At 31.8% G+C, this 21,706-nt stretch overlaps 2 protein-coding genes across 2 annotated transcripts in view; both read right to left on the reverse strand.

The window, feature by feature from the left end:
• LOC113376735 (flightin-like) overlaps positions 1–21,706 on the reverse strand; it is a 48,502-nt gene that overhangs the window by 5,373 nt on the left and 21,423 nt on the right. The window lies entirely within an intron of this gene.
• On the reverse strand, positions 107–19,098 carry LOC113362906 (vacuolar protein sorting-associated protein 13D-like). The gene is made up of 31 exons (XM_026605402.1): positions 18,946–19,098; positions 15,329–15,519; positions 14,938–15,147; positions 14,463–14,568; positions 14,214–14,398; positions 13,956–14,135; positions 13,733–13,871; positions 13,427–13,611; positions 13,206–13,344; positions 12,949–13,126; positions 12,709–12,865; positions 8,678–12,643; positions 8,414–8,609; positions 7,844–8,026; positions 7,631–7,776; positions 7,349–7,558; positions 6,349–6,479; positions 6,039–6,278; positions 5,830–5,947; positions 4,908–5,075; positions 4,598–4,739; positions 2,687–2,883; positions 2,436–2,616; positions 2,026–2,158; positions 1,689–1,873; positions 1,400–1,517; positions 1,237–1,337; positions 993–1,147; positions 782–935; positions 428–719; positions 107–368 (listed from the first exon to the last, which is right to left on the reverse strand). The coding sequence occupies exons 1-31, from the start codon at positions 19,040–19,042 to the stop codon at positions 107–109; spliced, it is 9,045 nt and encodes a 3,014-aa protein (XP_026461187.1). The 5' UTR covers positions 19,043–19,098.

A 21,706-nucleotide genomic window follows, 5' to 3' on the forward strand; every position in this document is an offset into this window, starting at 1 on the left:
GTGTGGAAAATCCATCTAATGTTATTTGGATTTCTGTAGCTTTCTCCAAATCAACCTTAAAAAAAACATGCTACAAAACCAATCAACACAAATATCAACATCCTGGTCATGTCCTTACTTCTATGAGTGGAGCTCTAGATTCAGAACGCACTCTTCCACTTTTGCTGCTTTGACCACTACTACTGCCACCTCCGGGTGTTACTAATCTATAAATGAGATCACAGGGCAACCGGTTGCAGAGCAGAGCAACTGGGGCAATACTTATTGTGTGTGCTGGTTGCACAATTGCAGTTGTCATATTATTTGCTGACGATGTCGTCATTGACGTTGTGTTGGGGTAGTTGTCACGTCTGATACAAGCAACTAACCTGTGGAGATAACAGACATATAATATGATGAACAAATTGATGTAAATTAAAATTCTGACCTATAAACTTTATCCTTGTCATAACAAGTTCTTAACTCCTGTGCAACTTCACCAGTTCTCTGTACACGCCACCACATCAAAGGTTGTTTACACAATTGGAAATCTGGAGGTTTGTGCCTGAAATTAGCAGGTCTTGGACCACGACTATATTTCTCAATTTCGACCTTTTCTTTTGTATTAGGATCTTGGACAAGAGGTCTTAATCTGATGTGGCTATGAGCATGAGTTAGAGGAACAGAATATACTGATCCAGGTTGGACAATCTCTTCTTTTGTTGGAGGCCAATTTAAAACTACAACAAACAAATTTATATTCCAGCTCAAAAAATATTATTCTCAGTTTTAGCACACTCACTTCCAAATTGTCCATTATAATATTCCATTCGTAACTGGATAGGACTATCAATATTATTGACAACACGTAAAGCTGATCTGACGGTCACCAATTTTTGTGCTGATCCTTCAAGAGTTACTGAGAACACTATTCGAGCTTTAGGCATCTCCAAATTCTATTTAAAATATAAATATCAGCTTCATAATAAAAGTAAATTATTAAAATTTTATACCATTGTTTCATATTCGGCATGAGCATGTCTAAAATAAACTCCGACTTTATCAACCGAGACAGGTCCAACAGGTGTCCATCCCTGGACTCTGGCAAATGTCTGATGCAAAGTCGGTTCTTTATGTCTAGTTCCACCTCTTTGTTTAGAAAATACACCTGGGTAAAAAACATAACATTGATGTAAATAATTACATAAAGATCACAAGTTATAACTTTCACAAATCTAGTATATTTTATCAATTTACCTGGTACAGTTGTCTGGATGAATGAAAGAGGCGCTGTGTCTCCTGGACGTACCAAACACCATCCTGGATCAGTTGGTGGAGGTGTTGCTTTTGTTAAGTGACTGAAAAGATTGTCAAAGTTTGTATAAAGATCCTTGTTTGAAGATTATTTTAAAATTCTCACCTATCAGGACTGGTTATCAAAGTATAGAACCATAAATTGTTGCCAGTTTCATTTTTTAAAGCAAATGGTACAAATGGATATCTTCGCTTAAAACCAGGAGGGTTGCTCAATTGTTGACCTGAAAAAAAAAATATATATAAATAAAAAATTTACTTATTTTTCAATCCAATAAGTTTTCTCTTTTATTGTTAATCAAGAACTGATAACTGTTTGATAATTTTCCATTAAATGAAAGAGAATTGTATTTGATTCTTGAATTTCACATTTTTGTTTCCATATAACTTTTTACCTGTATCGTTAGCTTCACCATGCATATCTTGAGTCCAGTTTTTATGAACCATATTATACAAATCCATAAGTGTGCTTGTAACATTTAAATTTAGCATCTCAGAGCTCAATATTTTGACAATGAGTTCATCGCTTGTTAATCCTGGTATTTTTAATGCTTCGTTCAATTGCATTCTGATATCAGACCTGAAGAAAAAAGTAATATTATAATAAATTGATTAATTATATACTTATTTAATTTATTATAAAATTTTAAAATATTTTAAAGTAATTATAGTCAACTGGACTCTAATTTTAGAGAATTTTAACTTTCTTATTTGTTTCTTAAACCAACTTACTTCCATGGTTCAATAAAAGGTTCCCAACCACTAAGAGCTCTGTTATAATAGTCGCCAGACAAAATAGCAGACAACTGGGTTCCAAACTGCTCATTGTTATCATCAAATCCACTCTTGTAAGCCACCAGAGCACCTAAAATAATAAAAACAAGAAAAAAGATCAAGAAAACGTAATATACAAGTGTAGGTAAACATAGTTTATATAAATTTAAATATTTATTTGTGTATTTTTACTACATGTTGTTATTTCCTTGAAGATAACATTGCAAGTGTCTATATTTGAAAAGTTGTCCTAGTTTTATACTCGGTCCTTGGCATGGACCTTTTTGATTGGTTATTATACCATTGATTGCCATTTCAGTGGTAATCAAATAAAGAATTGCTATACAAGTATTATTATCTACACTTACTGCTTGTAGCTTCAACTGGAGGTGGAAGAATAGGCTTAGGCAGCTCATCCACATCACCAGACTTCTCACCGTTCTTCAACTTGTGTCTGAAGAACAGCTCAGACAGCGAAAATTCTAACAAAGGCACATCAGAGTCCCTGCAGTCATCAATGATGCACAAGGAGACACAATCTGATTTAATCTAAACAGAGAACACATTCAATAAAAATATTATTCAACATGGTCAACTACAATAATTTACTTTTTTTTACCTCAAAGACTTTGACATCAAAATTGTTTTTATTTTCATCGTCTGCATCAATATTTTGATCACGATTGAAATTTCTGTCACTTGGGGCACGAGCTGTTAGTAAAAGAGCTGCATCGTCTAATAAATAATCGCATTGTTCTAAAGCTTTTGCACATTCTGTTTTGGAGAACCCCAGGGCTGTCAGTTTTGCTATTTTACCTAAGAGAGGGAAAGACATTGATAAAAATAAATAAATATAGTACATAGAGTCATTCCAAGTGGAAGAAACGTATAAATGAAATGAGAAATTTATTTTTAGTAAACTCATATTGTTTCTTTCACACAAAAATTATTTTATTATCATTCCTCACTAACCTCCCAATATTTTCGACCAGTTTCCTACATTATCAGAAAATTTACAACATTTTCATACTATATACAACATTTTCAGATGATTTAAAACATTTCAAGACAATTTGCTACATTTCCAGATAATCTACCAGTTTTTGAAACAGTCTACAATGCTTTCAAATAGTTCACAACATTCTCAAACAATTTACAACATCCTTAAATAATCTACAGCTATCTCGGTAAATTCACAACATTTTCAAATAAATGGCAATATTTTCAAACTTTCTACAACATTCTCAGATTATTTACAATATTTTGAGACAATTTACTACATTTTCAGATAACCTACAACATTTTAAACAATCTACAACACTCACAAATAGTTTGCAACATTCTGAGACAATCTACAACACCCTCGGACAATCTACAACCTCCTCAAACAATCTACAACATCCTCAGATAATCTACAGCATTCTCAGTCAATTTACAACATCCTCAGACAATCTACAGCATTATTAATATTTTAAAAAAATATACAACATTTTCAAATAAATGGCAATATTATCAGACTATTTACAACATTTTGAGGTGATTTTATACATTTCCAGATAATCTACAACATTGTGAGACATTCTACAATACTTTCAGATAGTTTACAACATTCTGAGACAATCTACAATATTCTCAGACAAACTACAACAACCTCAAACAATCTACAACATCCTCAGATAATCCAGAACATCCTCAGATAATCTACAGAATTCTAAGTAAATTTACAACATTTTCAAAAAACAAACAGCCATTTCAAATAAATGGGTAAAACATCCTCAGACAACTCTCAACATCTTCAAATAGTCTACAACATCCTTGGACAATCTACAACAATCTTAAACAATCTATAATATCCTCAAATAATCTACATCATTTTTAATCAATTTACAACATTTTCAAATAAATGGCAATATTTTCAGACTATCTACGACATTCTCAGATAATTCACAACATTCTGAGACAGTCTATTATACTTTCAGATAGTTTACTACATTCTAAGACAATGTACAACATTCTCAGATAATCTACACCATTCACAATAAATTTACAACATTTTGAGAAAATTTGATACATTTCCAAATAATGAATATTTTGAGATATTCTACAATACTTTACAACACTACAATAGTTTACAACATTCTAATACAATCTACAACATTCTCAAACAATCTACAATATCTTCAGACAATCTAGTCTACAATACTTTCAAATAGATTACAACATACTGATACAATCTACAACATCCTCGGATAATCTATAGCATTCTTAGTCAATTTACAACATTTTGAAATAATTTACAACCTTTTCAAATAAATTCGAATATTTTCAGACTATCTACAACATTCTCAGACAATTCACAACATTTTGAAACAACTTGATACATTTTCAGATAATCTACAATATATATTTAGACAATCTAAAATACGTTTGGGATAATTTACAGCAATCTCAAATAATCTACAACATTCTCTGCAAAATTTTTACAATATACTCATACAATTTACTGCATTTTCAGTTATTTTCTACTTACTTTTAGCATTAGCAGGAGGACTCTGTTTATTTTTAATAGAGTTGGACTCAGATTTAAATTGTTGAGGCAACGAACTGAATATCCGTTGGAACATTAATACATCATGGTATGACAGTCGAATGCATAAAGTATGTAATTGTGCCTGTGAAATAAAAAAAGTAAATTTAAAAAAAAAAGATTATATATTATAAAATGGCATTTCTTCTCAAGGCACGTTGTATGAAATTTGATAGTTAAATTAAGTAAAAAATAAGTTTATAATTTTACAATTAATTATCATAGCTACTAGAGATTTGTCAAAATCTTTTACCTCAAGCAACCCTTCTTGACTAAGGTCGATTTGAACAGTAACAGGATCTATTATAGACAAAGCAGATTCCTCTTCAGCTCCCAGAACACAAGAGAATAATTCCAATCGATTTAAATTCAAGGAAAGAGGCCTTTGTGATCCTGGCCTGTATGAAACCACACTTGTACTCTGAAAAAAATAATATATAGATCACTAACTGTCGACTATCTATCTTAACTATTGCTGTTCAGTAATTATTTCTGGCAAATTGAATATTAAGCGTGGTGTACCACAAGGTTAGGTTTTTGGTCCATAGTTCATTTTTGTAGTGCTAAATTATACAGAAATTTATTCTATAAAGTAAAAGAAAACTTATTTAACAAATTAAATTTAGTTATGACTTTGATCTCTATAAATAAAATAAAAAAATACCAACTCTACTAGCATGAATGGCGTTCCTATTGAATTTCAAGCTTTTCCTAAATTTTTAAGCATACTATCCCATGTGACATTCATATTTATTCCATACTATTAACTAAATCACCAAAAATAAATTTTATGTTTCTGAGAATCCTTAAATCCAAGGTCAGTTTAAATTGTTTCCTTTCAATAAGAAATACAATTCTGCAGTTTTTGGTTATCTTTAAAAAATATATTCACCACAAACTACAACAAAAGTAGAAAATATTTTTTTTCTTTAGTTTCTTTATCCACTTTTAGGATTTTTTTTGATACAAAAACACTATAATATTTCTCTGTATAAATTTGCTAATCAAAGTAATAATCCTAAACTTATCTTCAATGTAAATTTTTTATTAAGATAATTGTAAATTAATGATCAGTTTTAGCTTTATCTTAGTGTTAATAGAGAGTCATTTATCCCAGGATCAAGAACGCTACCCTGCGGCACCCCTTTGCATATAAATAAATTTATAATCATTACCTTTAAAATAACAGCATTGCTTTCCCACAACGAAGCATTCTCAACAACAACCAATTCAGAATCAGTGATGTTTAACTTCATTTCAAATACTGTATTTGGTTCTTCTTGAGGAGATTGTCTACAAATAATAAAAGTAACATAAAATAAAAATTTATCTCAATATTTATGAAATATTGCATTAAGTAAATAATAATGCATATTTATTATACCTCTTTATATGATGTTTCTGTTGTCTCTTTGCTTCACTGGATTTAAAACTGGTCTTCCTAAGCATGGGATCTCCACTTAAACTCTTCTTGGTCACACTTTTGCCTGTTGCATTGATTGAAGTCTTTTCGTCTCCATGACAGTGCCCCAGATAGTCCCGAGCTATTTCCAACCAGTCCCAAATTGCCATTAGACGCATGTTGTTTAATAGAATTGTAAACTTGGAGTTGTTTTTTCTTATTCTGAAGATAAAATAATATTTATTGATAACAGAAATATTTTACATGATGTAATTTATTATAATTATTTTACCGCGAGTGTAGTTCGAGTTGTACTTGGTTACTATCGTGTTGAAATCTTATCGGTTGCAGGATGTTGGAGAAAACATTTCTTCTCTTATTAACTGGTTCATCCTTGTATCTGGTGTCTGCTATTAAAATTTCCTAAAATGAAAATATTTTATGAACAAGAAGTAAATGACATTTTTTCTCAAGGTAAAGTTGCATGAACACCCTGATATGTATGAATAATAATATTATAGATTTTGGCTCACAAATAAACAAAAAAAAATAATTCAGCAAAGAATAGATAAAGTTGTTGATTCACTCTTGGCAGAATCCTTTTGAAAAAGAGAATCAACTATTGATGCAACCAACTTGGTTGTTAATACGTCCAAAGATGCAATTGCCGGGAACCAGATAGAATACTGATGATAGTGGCACAAAGAAGTATTGTCTGGTGACTATAAAAACACCAATAACGCTTTTATAATGAGAAGAAGATGCCAGGGTACCTATGAAATGTAGTGGCTAGCTACTTCATGAAAAAAAATTCTAAAGTACTACTGAAAGATTATGATATAACCATAGGTGTGCCACAAGGCTCAGTTCTTGGTCCAGTGCTGTGGAATATCATGTATGAAGCGGGCTATTGAGACAGAAAAAACCAAACACCTTGATGAGAGTCACAATCTATTTGACATTACTTTCAACAAATTGTTTGGTGGATAACAAAGCAAAGGAGTGAGGCTATATTTATTCCTGGCAGAAAAGTGATAAAGACCATCAAGGTGAAAGTTTGGATCTAGAAATCGCCTTAGAACCTTATATCCTTCATCTACAAGTGATGCTGAAGAAAGTGATCAATACTAGACTAGAGTCCTAAAAAACTCAGGATGGTAGAATGGTAGAATGACAGTACTACTCAGACAGATAAAAGCAATAGTGGAATGTCACAGTGAAGGATAAATGAACTTATTACCTTTTAACAATGAGGTATACACACAAAGAGGTTTATTTATTTCATTTATTACCTGTGACACTAAATCCACATCCTGTGTCTCATCCGAATAACTATCAACAGTCAGTCTTGACTTAATAAAATTAACTTTAGCCAATGGTTCATTCGGTTTCAAATTTAAATCAACTGTAACATCATGCAATAAAATCTTCAAACAGCTCACTGTTCTAATAGGTTGAGACTGACTTCCTTCTCTATCATGATCAGTTGATTCTTCTTCTTCCTAGGAAAACAAACCACATAATTAAGAATCATAAAAAAACATTGCATTTTATTAATATTTAATGGCGCGTACAATTATATTCAACCCTGGCAGCACAACATCATCTAAATTTTCTCCTAAATTGTATTTCAAAACACCACGAACCAAACTGTATTGATCTAGATCCAGACTAGCATCCAGTTTTGATAATGTGCACTGGATAGTCAAATCAGGCAACACTGAAAAAGTAATAACAATATTTGTTAATATGTTGCTCCTAATTTACAAAGTAATGTTGCAACATACCACTAAATCGTTGTATTCCTGTGTCCACCTTTCTTTCAACAGTGACATCAACTGTGCGTTTACCAGCCAACAATGAAGGTCTCTGCATTGAACATGATCCTATAATTTGGTTGTCGCGAGATCCCTCAAATAAATCAGCTTGTACAAGCTGAATTGATATTGAATCTACTAATTCTCCTTCATCTGAGAATAAGAAATACAAAATATAATTATATTTTAATGTATATTCATGTTATTTATAATATAATCTATATTTTTTCTTACCAGAAAGGATGTTGAGAGTTTTCACTTTACGATAACTAGTTGCTGCATCCATATAGACATAAGGTTTATCAATAATAAAAACAAATGTATTTCACAATTGAAAACTTGTTTTGATGTCAATGCAAAACCAATAATTATAATTATTATTTTAAGTAAATAAAAAATTGATAATATAAGAATTCTATAGTCTGGAGTGCAACTTTTACATGTGATTTATCATCTATTGTTACATAAAGTTCCAAAGTTTATCAATTAAAACCAGAAATTTGTTCTTATCAATTAAACAGGGATAATTTATCAACTTACCCAGAGTCTCAGCACTAGGAACAGCCATTTTAAACGTATTATGTATTGTCAGAGCCTCTGCATCCGCCACTACAAATCTTTTAGAAGAACCTCCTGCTGGAAGTACTATAACTGGTCTAGAAACCCTTACATCCAGGAGCAACCTGGATGCAGAATCATCTGGAAGGTCTTGGTCTTGGTGTAAAGACTTATTGTGCTAAAAAAATTTTAAAAAAATAAAAAATTAAGACTTTATTATAAAGTTATAAGTTCTTTAACCCTTACCTTATTCTTTGTCCTCTGTCTCACCTTCTCCATGACGTTCTGCAGCAATGACAAATGTCGGAAGAAGTTTTGCAATTCAGTAACAAAACGTTTTGTATGCACATACTTAACAGAAGCCATCTCCACCTTCAAATTAGCTTCACTTCCCTTAATCTTGTCTTTTCCCAAACTTGTCGACGTTTTCACATTGGTTAAATATGTAAAATTCATCGCTTCCTCACCACATGTTGCAAATTTTTCCCTATACATACTCCCTTGAGGTGTCAAATCCATCACTATCAAAGACCCTAAAGTTCCTGTGATGATTTTCACAGAACTGTCCTTCGTTATGGTGAAAGATACATGAGATATTGACACTTTGGCTAGATCTTCCTCTTTGCGGATCATGATCATGTTCAAAGAACGTACAAAGATCTCCACTTCGCTGTTAGTCAAAGGAGTCACTTTGGTTTCCTGTGTTGGTTCCTCGTGGTGCGGTTTGGAGTCTGACATACCAAAGAAATCCAAGACCACCAACCAACTTTGGACAGCAACTACTGTATCCAAACCGTTAAAATCAACAGATACACATTTGTGTAAAGATCTGTACTTGGTTGTGAACTCTGGACTGGCGTCATCGACTAGTAAAGCTGATACTTTCACAAGCATATCTGATTCTTTGTATTTCGGTGAAGACGGAGGCGTAATTGGACACACGTCCATTTGCAACGATGGATTTCGGCAAGTCCGTTTAGGTTCCAAATGATCCGGTAAGGACCCTCTTGGAATTTCGTCTAGTTGTCCTGTTGATATCGGTATAAAATTAGGACACGAACGAGATACGAACCAACTAGGTTGCCAAGTTTGTTTTGATGTACTGGATACCATCATGTATCGATATTTGCTATCAGGTTCCTTCAACAAATCTTCCATAACCAAAGTACGTAACGACACCAGAATATTCGTTTCGTAATCGTGGCATTTCTCGTAATTCAAGATGAAATCTCGCAAGGAGATTTCCACTAGACCTTGTTGACCTGTTCCACAATCTCCGCGTAGCTCCAAAGTCAAACAAGGCATCTCAAACTTAACTTTAGCATCCAACATATTCCTTCTTGGTTCGCCCGAAACTGTTTTGGAATCGACTTGATCTTGGGACCTGGTGCTTTGGAAATCTTTAGGACTGCTGGTCAAATTGTCTACAGTGTCCAACAATTGTTCATACTGCTCTCGTGATAAAGACACTCGTAAAGGCGTCACCACACATCCGTTGACATGGACACAGTCTCTAGAAAACTTTTCGTCTAAGAGTTCCATCGAATTGTACAAATCAGGAAGCTCTCGCGCTATTTCCAACTTAATAGTGGTGTCGTGCAGAATTGGTAAACCACCTTTGGAGCAATACAACTCCTCTGCTTTTAATATTGTACCATGATCCATCACATTACGCCTATCGCTTGTATCTAGAGAATATAAGTTCATATCACGGACTTCTATCACATAGGTATCAAAAGTTGCATTATAAATTTTTCTTGGAACCGTTTCGTTGGTATAATTTGGTGTGTTGGATAAAGAAATTCTTCCTAAATGTGCCACAAAGACATGGGGACTTGTTGGTGCCCTTGGCAAAACTAAAACCGGAGTCTCTAAAACAATATCCAAATTTATCAAAACGTTGCATTCTGTGCATTGAGGCGAAGTCTTCTGTCCCATGCTCAAATAAGTTTCGTGCGTTATCGAATCCATTCGGGCCTGCACCAAATTTATCGCCATATCCGTAGCTCTAGCCTTGATGCTATGTGCCAACGCTGATAAATAAGTCTGGAACTCAGTAGCACACATCTTAATCTCCATCAACAAATGCGGAGAATACGTGTACCAAACACTACCCATTCTCAATTTAATGTGCAAATCTGTAACCTGGTTGTTGTCAATTTTATTCTGCTCAATACGAAAGGACAAAGCCTCCTTACAACCTGTCTCTGAAGACTGCTGATGCGTATTATAAATTTCAGTGGTCAACATTTGTAGCAAATCAACATGTGGTAAAACTTCAGGATCTGTTAAAGGATCCTTACCAACGCTCAAGACGCGCTGATGAGTTATGCCAGTAGGAGTCAGGTCCAAAACTTGCAAGCCTCCCAGAGATCCTTCAATAGTCACTCCTGTGCCAATAGTTGCATGTATTCTGGCTTCAGACATTGTTGCTGTTGCAACTTTTCTCCCAATGTAACAACCGTCTCTCAATAAAGCTCTTAAGACTAACACATTCAGTCTGTGGAAATCAAATGTGATCTCAGCTCTCGTGTTGTTGACTAGATTATCTTTGGTTTCTGCTGTAAAGCTTTTCATAGCACCTCCTGATTGGAACTTTGGCAACACCCTATTGGCAAAGCCTATCAACTCAACTATAGTTTCCTGATTGGCTATGATGTCTAAATTATTAAATTGTATACTAGCTATTTGTATAGCCTCTTCGGTTTCAGTAGCATTCACATACAACACTTCAATCACAATCAGCGCTTCAGTGTCTGATTTATTTAATATTGTCTCCATAACTGGTGAGATATGTCCTTGTCTCAAGCTACTCAATGCTTGCGACAACTGATGAGGACTGGTGGCTCTTCGCGCTACGTTCATGGGATCAGGACTGGCAGGAGAAGTTGGTGAACATGGATCACTATCTCGTAAACTGCCAGACACAGAATCCATGCCCACATGTTTATGTGAAGCCACCAATAGCTCAAAATCTGGTCCAAAAGTTTGCAAGGCATCAACAAGCAACAATCCATGCACTAATAAAGTAGCACTGGTTTCGGTGGAGCACTTGGTGAAACCTAATCTGACTCCTGTTACTTGCAACTCTGCTACACTTTTACCACGAGATTGGACTTCTATTGCAAGTTGTTCAACTGAAAATTGCAGTGTTATAATTTTTGATGCTGATTCCTTGGCATGATCAAGATGTGGTAATGTATCTTGCATCAATATATCATCTGTTATTGTTGGGCTTTTAAATGGTGAATCTGCCTTTTCGCTTTCTAAAATATCCAGCAGTTTTTTCAAAGAGAATATTTTTTGTTCAGCTACATGCATAACCAATCTTGGCAGAGTACCGCTCACTATTAGACTTGGATATTGTGGATCTACTGTGTGGACTAACCTACGTTCAATTTGGAATGATATATTGAATCGGTCTAAAACGTGCAATGGTGAAGTTCCTTTGGTATGAGCAAAACTCCAATTGTCTGTAGCTCGACCAACCAATACTTGCAGATCTAAAAATTCCACATTGTACTTATCATAAATCCTATTGTGTAATGTATTCTGGTTCAACATCATCAGATTCTCAGGTGACAATTTTAAAGAATCTTCATTTGAACATAACGTTGGACTATCAGATCCACTGGCTTCACTACCTGGAGGCGTTGAACACGGTGTCATAAACATCTCTTCATCCTCACTATCGCGATTGTAATAAGGATCATCTTGATTTTTATCAAGTTCTTCATTTTGCTTATTGGACAAGACCAAGCGTCCAAAATCCAATACAACGACGCACGTATCACAGTCCAGAAAGCTCTCAACAAAAATAATTTGAGGAGCTGATATGTCTAATTCTAATAACCAGTCTTTACGTTCAGAAAGATCACCTTCCAACAACTGCTCCCAGTTTTTCATCAACTCCTGCTTGGTTCTCAATTTCATATCGTTGATTCTCCGTCTCGTTGCCGCCATTTGGTGAGGTTTACAAATGAAGTCGACTAACCACTGAACAGCACTTTTGTTGTAGACAATATCCAAGGCTTGAGATTTTATTTTCAGGCTGTAATCTGTGTTTTGACCAAGAGGTTTACGCTCAAAACACAAGGAAAACAAAGGCTCATTGGTTTTCTCCAAATTGACATAAGGCTGTTGCGTTACCGAGATGCGATGGGTTCTTTGAGACATCTGACGCATCCTAGGCAATGGAGCATTGTCTTTACCCTGGGGGAAGGGACAAATAAATGCCACATATGATAATATCATTACTTGGTATCAATTATTTTTACCTGAGGGCATACAAGCACTGGAAAAATAGTATTCTTGGTAATTTTGTCCAAAATGGAAACACTGCCCAGTGCCAATTTTGCCTGATACGAACCATACCTAGATCTGGTCTCAACAGATACTTTTACAGTCTCAAAATGTAACTCAAGCATTGGAACACTGAAAGAACAAAGTAATTAGGTAAACAATTGATTCAATGATACTATAAATCCCAACTAGATTACTTGTTTGAGCATTATCACCTTTTGCTATAAGATTCTCCCATGCAAATACTAAAAGTTCCTTCTTCAAGAGTAAATTCAAACTGGGCAACAACATGACAATTTTGTCTTTCATCTCGTACATTTGCCAAGGCTTTCAGCAACTCTGCATCCAAAGTGTTATCAGATGTAGTAGATGGGACTAAAGCCTCATTTTCAGCTAAAAAATTAATAGAAAGGTAATAGATCTAATCTAATCTAATCATTTAATCCAAATTACAATTTATGTTTATTATTACCTGATGGTGTTTTAGAAGAAGAATTACTGCCATACCATCCCCAGTACTGTGGAAACCATTGAAACAACACACCGTAACCACTTCCACTGTTTGTATTCCTGGACTCATCTGTTTTTTCTGGTATTCGACTCATGGCCACCTGCAGAAACAGAAAAATGTTACATTTAATAAAAAATTTCTTACAGTCAATAATAAACATATAAATATCTTATCCAATTGACCTCTCTTAAAGCTTTCAATTTATCCAAAGTGAGCACTGTCTCCATTCGATCTTTCAGTTGCTTCTGTTCCAAAGGCAATGTGCAGGATGGTGCTAATAACAATTTTGTGTATAAATCTACATAGTTGATATTGTCTCTTGCCAACGATAGGCATTCTTCCCATGTTGGACGATAGAAGTCATGACCTAAAGAAAAGAACTTTAAAATTCAACATGTGGAGTACCACAAGGCTCGGTGCAAGGACCTAGGTTATATTTAGTAAATACAAACAATCTAAAAAAAAAATCAATTTTAATACAATCTTACCATTGCATTTAAGAGCGTACAGCCACCATGCTTTAGGACTATCTTTCACCAGCACTCCAGGTCTGTTCAGACGGTTCTTACGTATCTTGGCCACATTTTCCAAACCGTGTGCGCACTTTATCAACTGCTCATACTGCCACTATAATATAAAAAATACAAAAACTGTAATATCTGGTAAATAGTACCTAATACAATCTATTCCTGATACAATCTATTATCTTACATCAACAAGAACCAATGGAACTTTATGCAACTGCAAATCACAAACAAGTCTTGGTCTACTCGATGGTCTATCACCACCTGCTTGGAACTCCCCTAGATTTGGAGTCTCTCTACCCAATTGTGCTCTGCCTCGCACAGGTTTGAGGACATACTGATGGGACTTTATGGAATCTAAAGCAACCTAAAAAAATAATTGAGGGGAATGAGTTATAAAGAATTATATTGCTGTTGCTTTCTTATTTGTTAAATTTTATTTTACTGCTAATTCTCCCAAAGTCCTATTCCCGAGCATATCAGTCTCCTCAATCGCGTCCCAATAGATGGCCAAAGCCTGTAGTTCCATAGTTTTAGCACCATTTGCACCACCTGCAGCTCCTGGTGAGGTTGCTGTACCAGAGTTGGCATTGTAGTTGATGTTTATGGAAGCTGATGAGAAGTCACTTACTAAAGAATGGTAAAACCAGATTAATATCATGATGATGAAATATTTTTGTATGTATTAATTTACCTGCTCCATTTGTGTTCAAGGATCCCAATGTTATCCCGCAAGCAAATATTTGTCCAGGGATTGATATGGAGTCTTCGTATCTTATATGGATGTCACGGATTTTAAACTAAAAATGATAAAAAAAAACTAAATTTGGGACATTGATTAATAAATTTGTAGTTCTAGGAGTCAAGTTCCTCAGAATTCTGAAATATTTCTTGGTAGAAAAAACAGTGGAAAAAACCTCATGAAGTTTAATGCGTGGAGTACCACAAAGCTGGGTCCTAGGACCACAGTTATATCTAGTATATAGTATTCAAACTTTGTCGCACACATATTATGTCCAATTTCGGTGTCAAACAATTGATAATGACTTTAAATTTAAAATAGGACAAATGGAGTTTCTGGCATTAAATTCTCTTTAGAAAGTTGAAAACAAAATTTATCAATTATAGTAGGTAAGTGCTAATTACCAAAAAAACTATCTATTACTCACTTGTAAATTATCCACAATCCCGGAAACAAAACTGGCCCCATAACTCAACCAGGACGAGTAACTCGAGGCATAGTATCCAGTTGATCCAGAAGCTCCTTGTCTTCCTGCAGAGGAATTTGCATCTCGGACAGCTCTCCATCGGGACTCATGAGCATCCAATTTATTGAGCTTACGTTCCAAGGAAGCATTTCTCTCAAACTCATCATCCCACTAAAATAAATGGATAGAAAATATAATTGATAGAATAAAAACTCCTGGTAAAAGAATTAAATTGAGGAAAAAAGTAGAAAATGCTCATTTGATAAATGATGTATGGATAATTAAATATGAATCCTTTATTAAGTAATTTTGATTTCAGTTGACTCTCCATTTATTTCTATTTCTATTTTACCTCGTCCAAGTTAATCGGTCCAGCAACAACATTCAATTGTTCGATTAGTATCACCCATGGGGCTGATCTGAATTGTCTGACTGGAATTTGGAGTCTCACACGACCTATATAACCAGCTCTGACTTGTAAAGGTAACCCGAGGAGTCTTAGGGCATCTTTTCTTATCGGGAGGTTCTCTAATTCGACCTCACCTGGAAATAGATATATAAACAAATAAATAGATAACCTCGTTTTTTCAATAATGTTTTTATTTATAATTATTTCTATGATTGGAGAATTGAGGATTTTTCAATTCCTGAAGAAAGGAACAGAAGATATTTTTTTTTTTTGAAAAAGGGGCTTTTATAGTTCAGAAAAATAAAATTATACAAAATATATACACCTATTTATATTTTTGATTCTTGACTATTATTAACTTCCCAAAAAAGAAGTTTATGTTTACGCCAAAAAAGCAGATTGCCTAATTTTAAGTTATTTAAAAATTTCAAGTCATTCTGAATCGTTTAACACCGAAATTGGAAAAAGTATGTGCACTTTTTTGTATTTTTGGTTTTTGACAATTATTAACTTCCCAAAAAAGAAGTTTATACTCAAGAAAAGCTTATTTGCTAATTTGATGTTATTTCGATATTTCAAGTCATTCTGAATCGTTTGACACCAAAAATGGAAAAAGTATGTGCACCAAAAAAGAAGTTTATACTTCAAAAAAGCAGATTCGCTAACTGTATGTTATTTCCAAATTTCGAGGCATTCTGAATCGTTTGACTCCAAATTTAGAAAAATTTATTTATTTAGTATGTGTGTATGTGTGGGATGCACAAATTACAATTTTTATCCTAAATGCCATTTATGGTAAGCGTTTAATTAATTTTATAAAATTCCAATTACATTAGTTTTTCTTACAAGTCGAATCGATGCATGAAATTATTGTTATTATTTACATACCACTCCCAAAGAAATATTTTATGACGTAATTATACAACTATTTAATTTAACAACATATAAATAAATAATATTTATGCAATAACAATAATTAATCATGTACAAACAAATATTTTAATACTAAATCCAACTATACTAATTACGTAATGTATATTTCATATTTTTTACATTAATCTTACGTAAAAATGACGTAAATATGTAACTTATTTTACGTAAATATTACGGATTATGGTTTAGTGGGATCACATTTACGGATTTTGGCTTAGTGGGTCACATTTTGGTTAAAAATACAGATTTCACAATTAAGAACACAATTCTTAATTTATGCCTATATCCAAATTTATTTAATTTTTTTAATTCTTCATTCAGTCAATACAAGTGAAATGCTTTTTGAATCACTCTAATCGGTCCTGTCGAATTTTTATTTTTTTGTACTTTTTGCCCCGCATCTTCAAAATGACTAGACCTGCCTTCGCCAAAAACTAATTAGCACGTCTCGCCATCAATGGGAATTGAATGTTTCTCGAATCATTCAAATTGGTTGATCCATGCGCCCGAAATCGTGGGCAGAAAATTGTATCCACACATACGTACATACATACACACATACATTTTTAAGGTCAGAGACCTATGTCTTAATTTATTTAATAAAATCCTCATTCCATCAATACAAGTGAAATGTTTTTTGAATCACTCTAATCGGAAGTTCTGTCGAATTTCTATTTGTTGCACTTTTTGCCCCATGTCTTTGAAACGGCTTGACCTACCTTCGCCAAAAACTAATTAGCATGTCTCCCCATCAATAAGGGAGCAAGTAGAATGTTTTTTGAATCATTCAAATCGGTTGATCCATGCGCCCAAAATCGTGGATAGAATGAATGAATGAATGTCAAATATGACTTTTCAAAATACACTTAATAAGATATTTCTTCTTAGAAAATGTTATTCGATATGCCTATAGAGAGCAAAGATTTATTTAATACAAGAATATTTATTTATAAATATTCTTTATTTTAAAATGTTATTCTTATAACTTGAAAAATGTTATTCCCATAACTTGAAAAATATTATTCTCATAACTTGGAAAATGTTATTAGACTAAATGTTACTTGGAGAATATTATTCTTCTAACTTGGAAAATGTTATTCTAATTTACTTAATTAGATATTCTTTCTTGAAAAATATTATTCAACATATTCTAAAAGTAGCAAAGATTTAATTAATACAAGAATTCATATTTATATTTGTACGATACAATGCATGATGAAATATTCTTACAATATTGGCAAATACTCGATGCTTGGTACAAAGTCCACAGTCCAATAGTTCAATTACAACACATTTTGTAAGAAAAATATAATAACACCATTTTGTAGAGTGTAAAATAACATTAATACATGTTTTGTCTAAACAAGTATTAAAAAATATACTCCATCGAGAGTATTCCAATCTTCTATTTTAAACCTAACTTTACCATACAAACTTAAATAGATATTTTTTCTTAGCAAATGTTATTTCACAAGTCTTACTGGAAGCAAAATTTAATAAACAATAATAATAAATTTAATAAAAACAAGTAAAAGAAATAAGTCGTCATATCTATAATTTCATGATACAAACAATGTTGTACTTGTAACAAGTGTCTGTAACAAGTTTAAAGATATACTCCATCAAGTATATTTTTTTCTTTCATTTTAAACCTAGCTTTACCATACAAACTTAAATAGATATTTCTTCTTGGAAAATGTTATTCGACAAGCCGTAGTGGTAGCAAAATTTAATAAGAACAAGCAAAGAAAATATGTAGTCATATTTATAATGTCACAATACAATACATGATGTACTTGTAACAAGTACCTGTAATGTATAATAAATTTAATACACATTTTGTCTGTGACAAGTATTAAAAGATACTTCATCGAGTATATTCCTTTATGCTCCATTTTGAACCTAGCTTTACCATACAAACTTAAATAGATATTTCTTCTTGGCAAATGTTATTCGACAAATCTTGTGGAAGCAAAATTTAATGAGTACAAGAACAAGAAATAAGTAGTCATATTTATAATTTGAAGATACAATGCATGTTGTACTTGTAACAAGTACTCGTAATGTATAATATTATTAATACACATTTTGACTGTAACAAGTTTAAAGATATACTCCATCGAGTCTATTCCTTTCTTCCATTTTAGACCTAGCTTTACCATACAAACTTAAATAGATATTTCTTCTTGGAAAATGTTATTCGACAAGCTTTAGTGGGAGCAAAATTTAATAAGAACAAGAACAGGAATAAGTAATCATATTTATAATGTCACAATACAATGCATGTTGTACTTGTAACAAGTAATGTGATTTTCTAATAATACTAATAGACATTTTATCTGTAATCAGTATTAAAAGATACTCCATCAAGTATATTCCTTTTTTCAATTTTAAACTAGCTTTACCATACAGCCTTAAATAGATACATATTCTTAGCAAATGTTACCGACAAGTCTTAGGGGAAGCAAAATTTAATAAGGACAAGTAAAAGAAATAAGTAATCATATTTATAACTAACAATCTGTCGAGAGGCTTTATTAATACATCCATTAATATCATTTTAACACAGAACACAAAGTACTTTTTTGTATCCTATTAATTATTATTACTATTTCCTTTACATTTACCTGATAACAAAGCAATGCTCAACTGATCTGTGTTCAAGTTCTCCACATATTTGCCCAAGTAATTATTTAAAACCCAGGCCACAAGTCCTTCCAACATATTTTACAATAAAAATCACCATTAATATTAATTTTAATTAGGACTTCAAAAAATTCACCATTGCATAATAGATTTTTTATTTAAAAAAACATGTTAGGTTGTAAATTTTGTATTTTTAATTTGTTTATTTAAAGATTATGATAAACATTTTATGGTAATTAAAAGTTATTATTTTAAAGATTTGGAAGAATGTTTTTTTATATTAGCATTCTTGCAATTTTGTTTGATCTGTCAAAATACATTGATTGGAGTGAAGATAAGCACAAAAGGCGCGACTAGATTTTCAAAAAAATGCGGCGGTAAAATATTTTTATTTTGAAAAAAAGTAGTTAATATTAAAACCAGTGGGGCGCATGGCATTGTGCCTTAAGGCAAATTGCTGGAACTTCCCGTACCAAACATTATTATTTTTTTGAAAGATTACCATTTTTGAAAAAAAATTACTCTGAAAAATTAGATTTTTGAGAAACTATAAATTTTTGACAAAAATTTACTTTTTTTTGAAGAAAAGTGTATTTTGAAATATTTTGGAAATTCTGAACTTTATTTCAAAGCAATCGTACTGCTTTAACTGCATAGAGACGAAATATCGAAGCGCGTAAGCGCCGTGCCGGCGTCTAATAAATAAGCATTGGTACGGAACCCATAGAAATGTAAACAAAATTTATACTCATTGTTAAAATGTCTATAAAATATCTGATAATTTGATGTGTATATGTCTAATGATCATTTTTGACCGCCAGATGGTATTTTTTTTTACTTTTTTCACTAGATCTCCGAAACCGCTAGACCTGCTTTTATGAAAATTTGATCAGTTCTTTACCTTATTAATACAAATAATGTTTTTTTGAATATTCAAATCGGGCGCTTCGTTCTTCCTAAAACCGAGTTACCGTTTTTGGCACTCTTTGCCCCATATCTTTCGGAACGGCGAGACCTGCCTTCGCCAAAAACTAATCAGCACGTCTCCTTATCAATACGGATGGAATGTTTTTTGAATTATTCAAATCGCTTCATCCGTGTTCCCTAAATCGCCGACGAAAATTTGTATCCGCACACACACACACATACATCAATTTTTTCTAAGGTATGCCAAAATATTCAAAAACCTCTGAAACGTAAAAATATATAAAAATTTTCATTTTCGATTTTTTTGCGATTACTATAACTTACCCTACGGAAAGTTAAAAATCCGTGGATCGTTTTACAATTTATTTTATAACAACTAAGTATTCACCAAATGTTTTACATAATAATCAAATATTTGTATTAAAAATTAAACAACAAATCAAATACTTTGCAAAACTTGTTTGCATATTATTATATTAATATTATTTGCATATTATTATTATAAATATTAATTTGTTGTTATTATGTTATTAAAAATTGTTAACAGAAAAAACTAGAATAAATAAACTGGAATATATTTTATTTTATTGTCATATAAATAACATTGTGATTGTCTACATCTAGTTACAAAAAAATGTAATCCTTTTACTTTTATATTGAATAAATTTAAAATTATATATATATATATATATATATATATATATATATAATTATAAATCAAGTATATATGAATTATTATTATTAATTTATAACAAGATTCATTCATCGACTGATTGTTCATAAGACTTTAAACTAATTATAATTAGTTTTATACATTGGAAGCATGACTAAATATCATATTATTTATAACAATATTGATCTAATATTAAAGATTATTATAATATATTTTTATTAGGAAGATAGAATATCATAAAAGACAAACATAAGCATTAATCAACAATATCATTTGGTTTATCGTTACAATCTTTGGCACTATAATAATATATTTATTATATATTTATCTATATATAATATATATATATATATATATATATATATATATTATTATTATTATTAATTTGTACTAAACTACCTAAATCTAATGTCACAATCGTATTTCATTATTATTGTCATTTAATATTACAGAAGCATTATCATTAGGAAGAAACTTTATGGAATGCAATTTTTCTACATCGTTCATATATAATGTATATTTTTTTGTACTAGAAATTATTGAATATTTTGTTTTGTATTAGTTATATATAACATTTTTTAAAAAAGTGCTCTAAAATTTCATAAAATTGTTTGTGCTTATGATTGATATAAAATTTGTAGCTATACATTCGTAGTTATTTGTTAAATATAACTATTATTATTATTGTGGAAGCATATTTATATTTATAAACTATCTTGAAACTTTTTTTGTGCTGTCGATATAAATTTAACTATAACTTGATTATAATTTGAATTTAAACAAGATATACAATTCTATACAAGTTACTAAAATTGTAACTATTTATGATATTTTTTTTCACAATTGTAAAATTGTATGAGATTTCATTTAATGTATTTATAAACTATCATTAATTTTGAGACTTTTCTTGTAGAGAATTATTATAAAACTAGCTATAATTTGATTATAATTCGAATTTAAACAACAAGTTATACAATTCTATATAAGTTACTAAAATTATAACTATTTATGATATTTCTTTTTCACAATTGTAAAATTGTATGAGATTTCGTTTAATGTATTTATAAACTATCATTAATTTTGAGACTTTTCTCGTAGAGAATTATTTTAAAACTAGCTATAATTTGATTATAATTCGAATT

The sequence above is a fragment of the Ctenocephalides felis genome, unplaced genomic scaffold (assembly GCF_003426905.1).
Source record: "Ctenocephalides felis isolate EL2017-DRISC unplaced genomic scaffold, ASM342690v1 CF-g0.4_SCAFFOLD_00845, whole genome shotgun sequence".
Taxonomy (NCBI): domain Eukaryota; kingdom Metazoa; phylum Arthropoda; class Insecta; order Siphonaptera; family Pulicidae; genus Ctenocephalides; species Ctenocephalides felis.

Excerpts from the sequence above, each read along its gene's own strand:
- LOC113362906 (XM_026605402.1), bottom strand. The coding sequence starts at position 19,042 with ATGTTGGAAGGACTTGTGGCCTGGGTTTTAAATAATTACTTGGGCAAA. Across the intron at positions 15,520-18,945 it reads GAGCATTGCTTTGTTATCAG|GTGAGGTCGAATTAGAGAAC; the intron begins GTAAATGTAAAG and ends ATCTATTTCCAG. Across the intron at positions 8,610-8,677 it reads GACAGAGGACAAAGAATAAG|CACAATAAGTCTTTACACCA; the intron begins GTAAGGGTTAAA and ends AAATTTTTTTAG.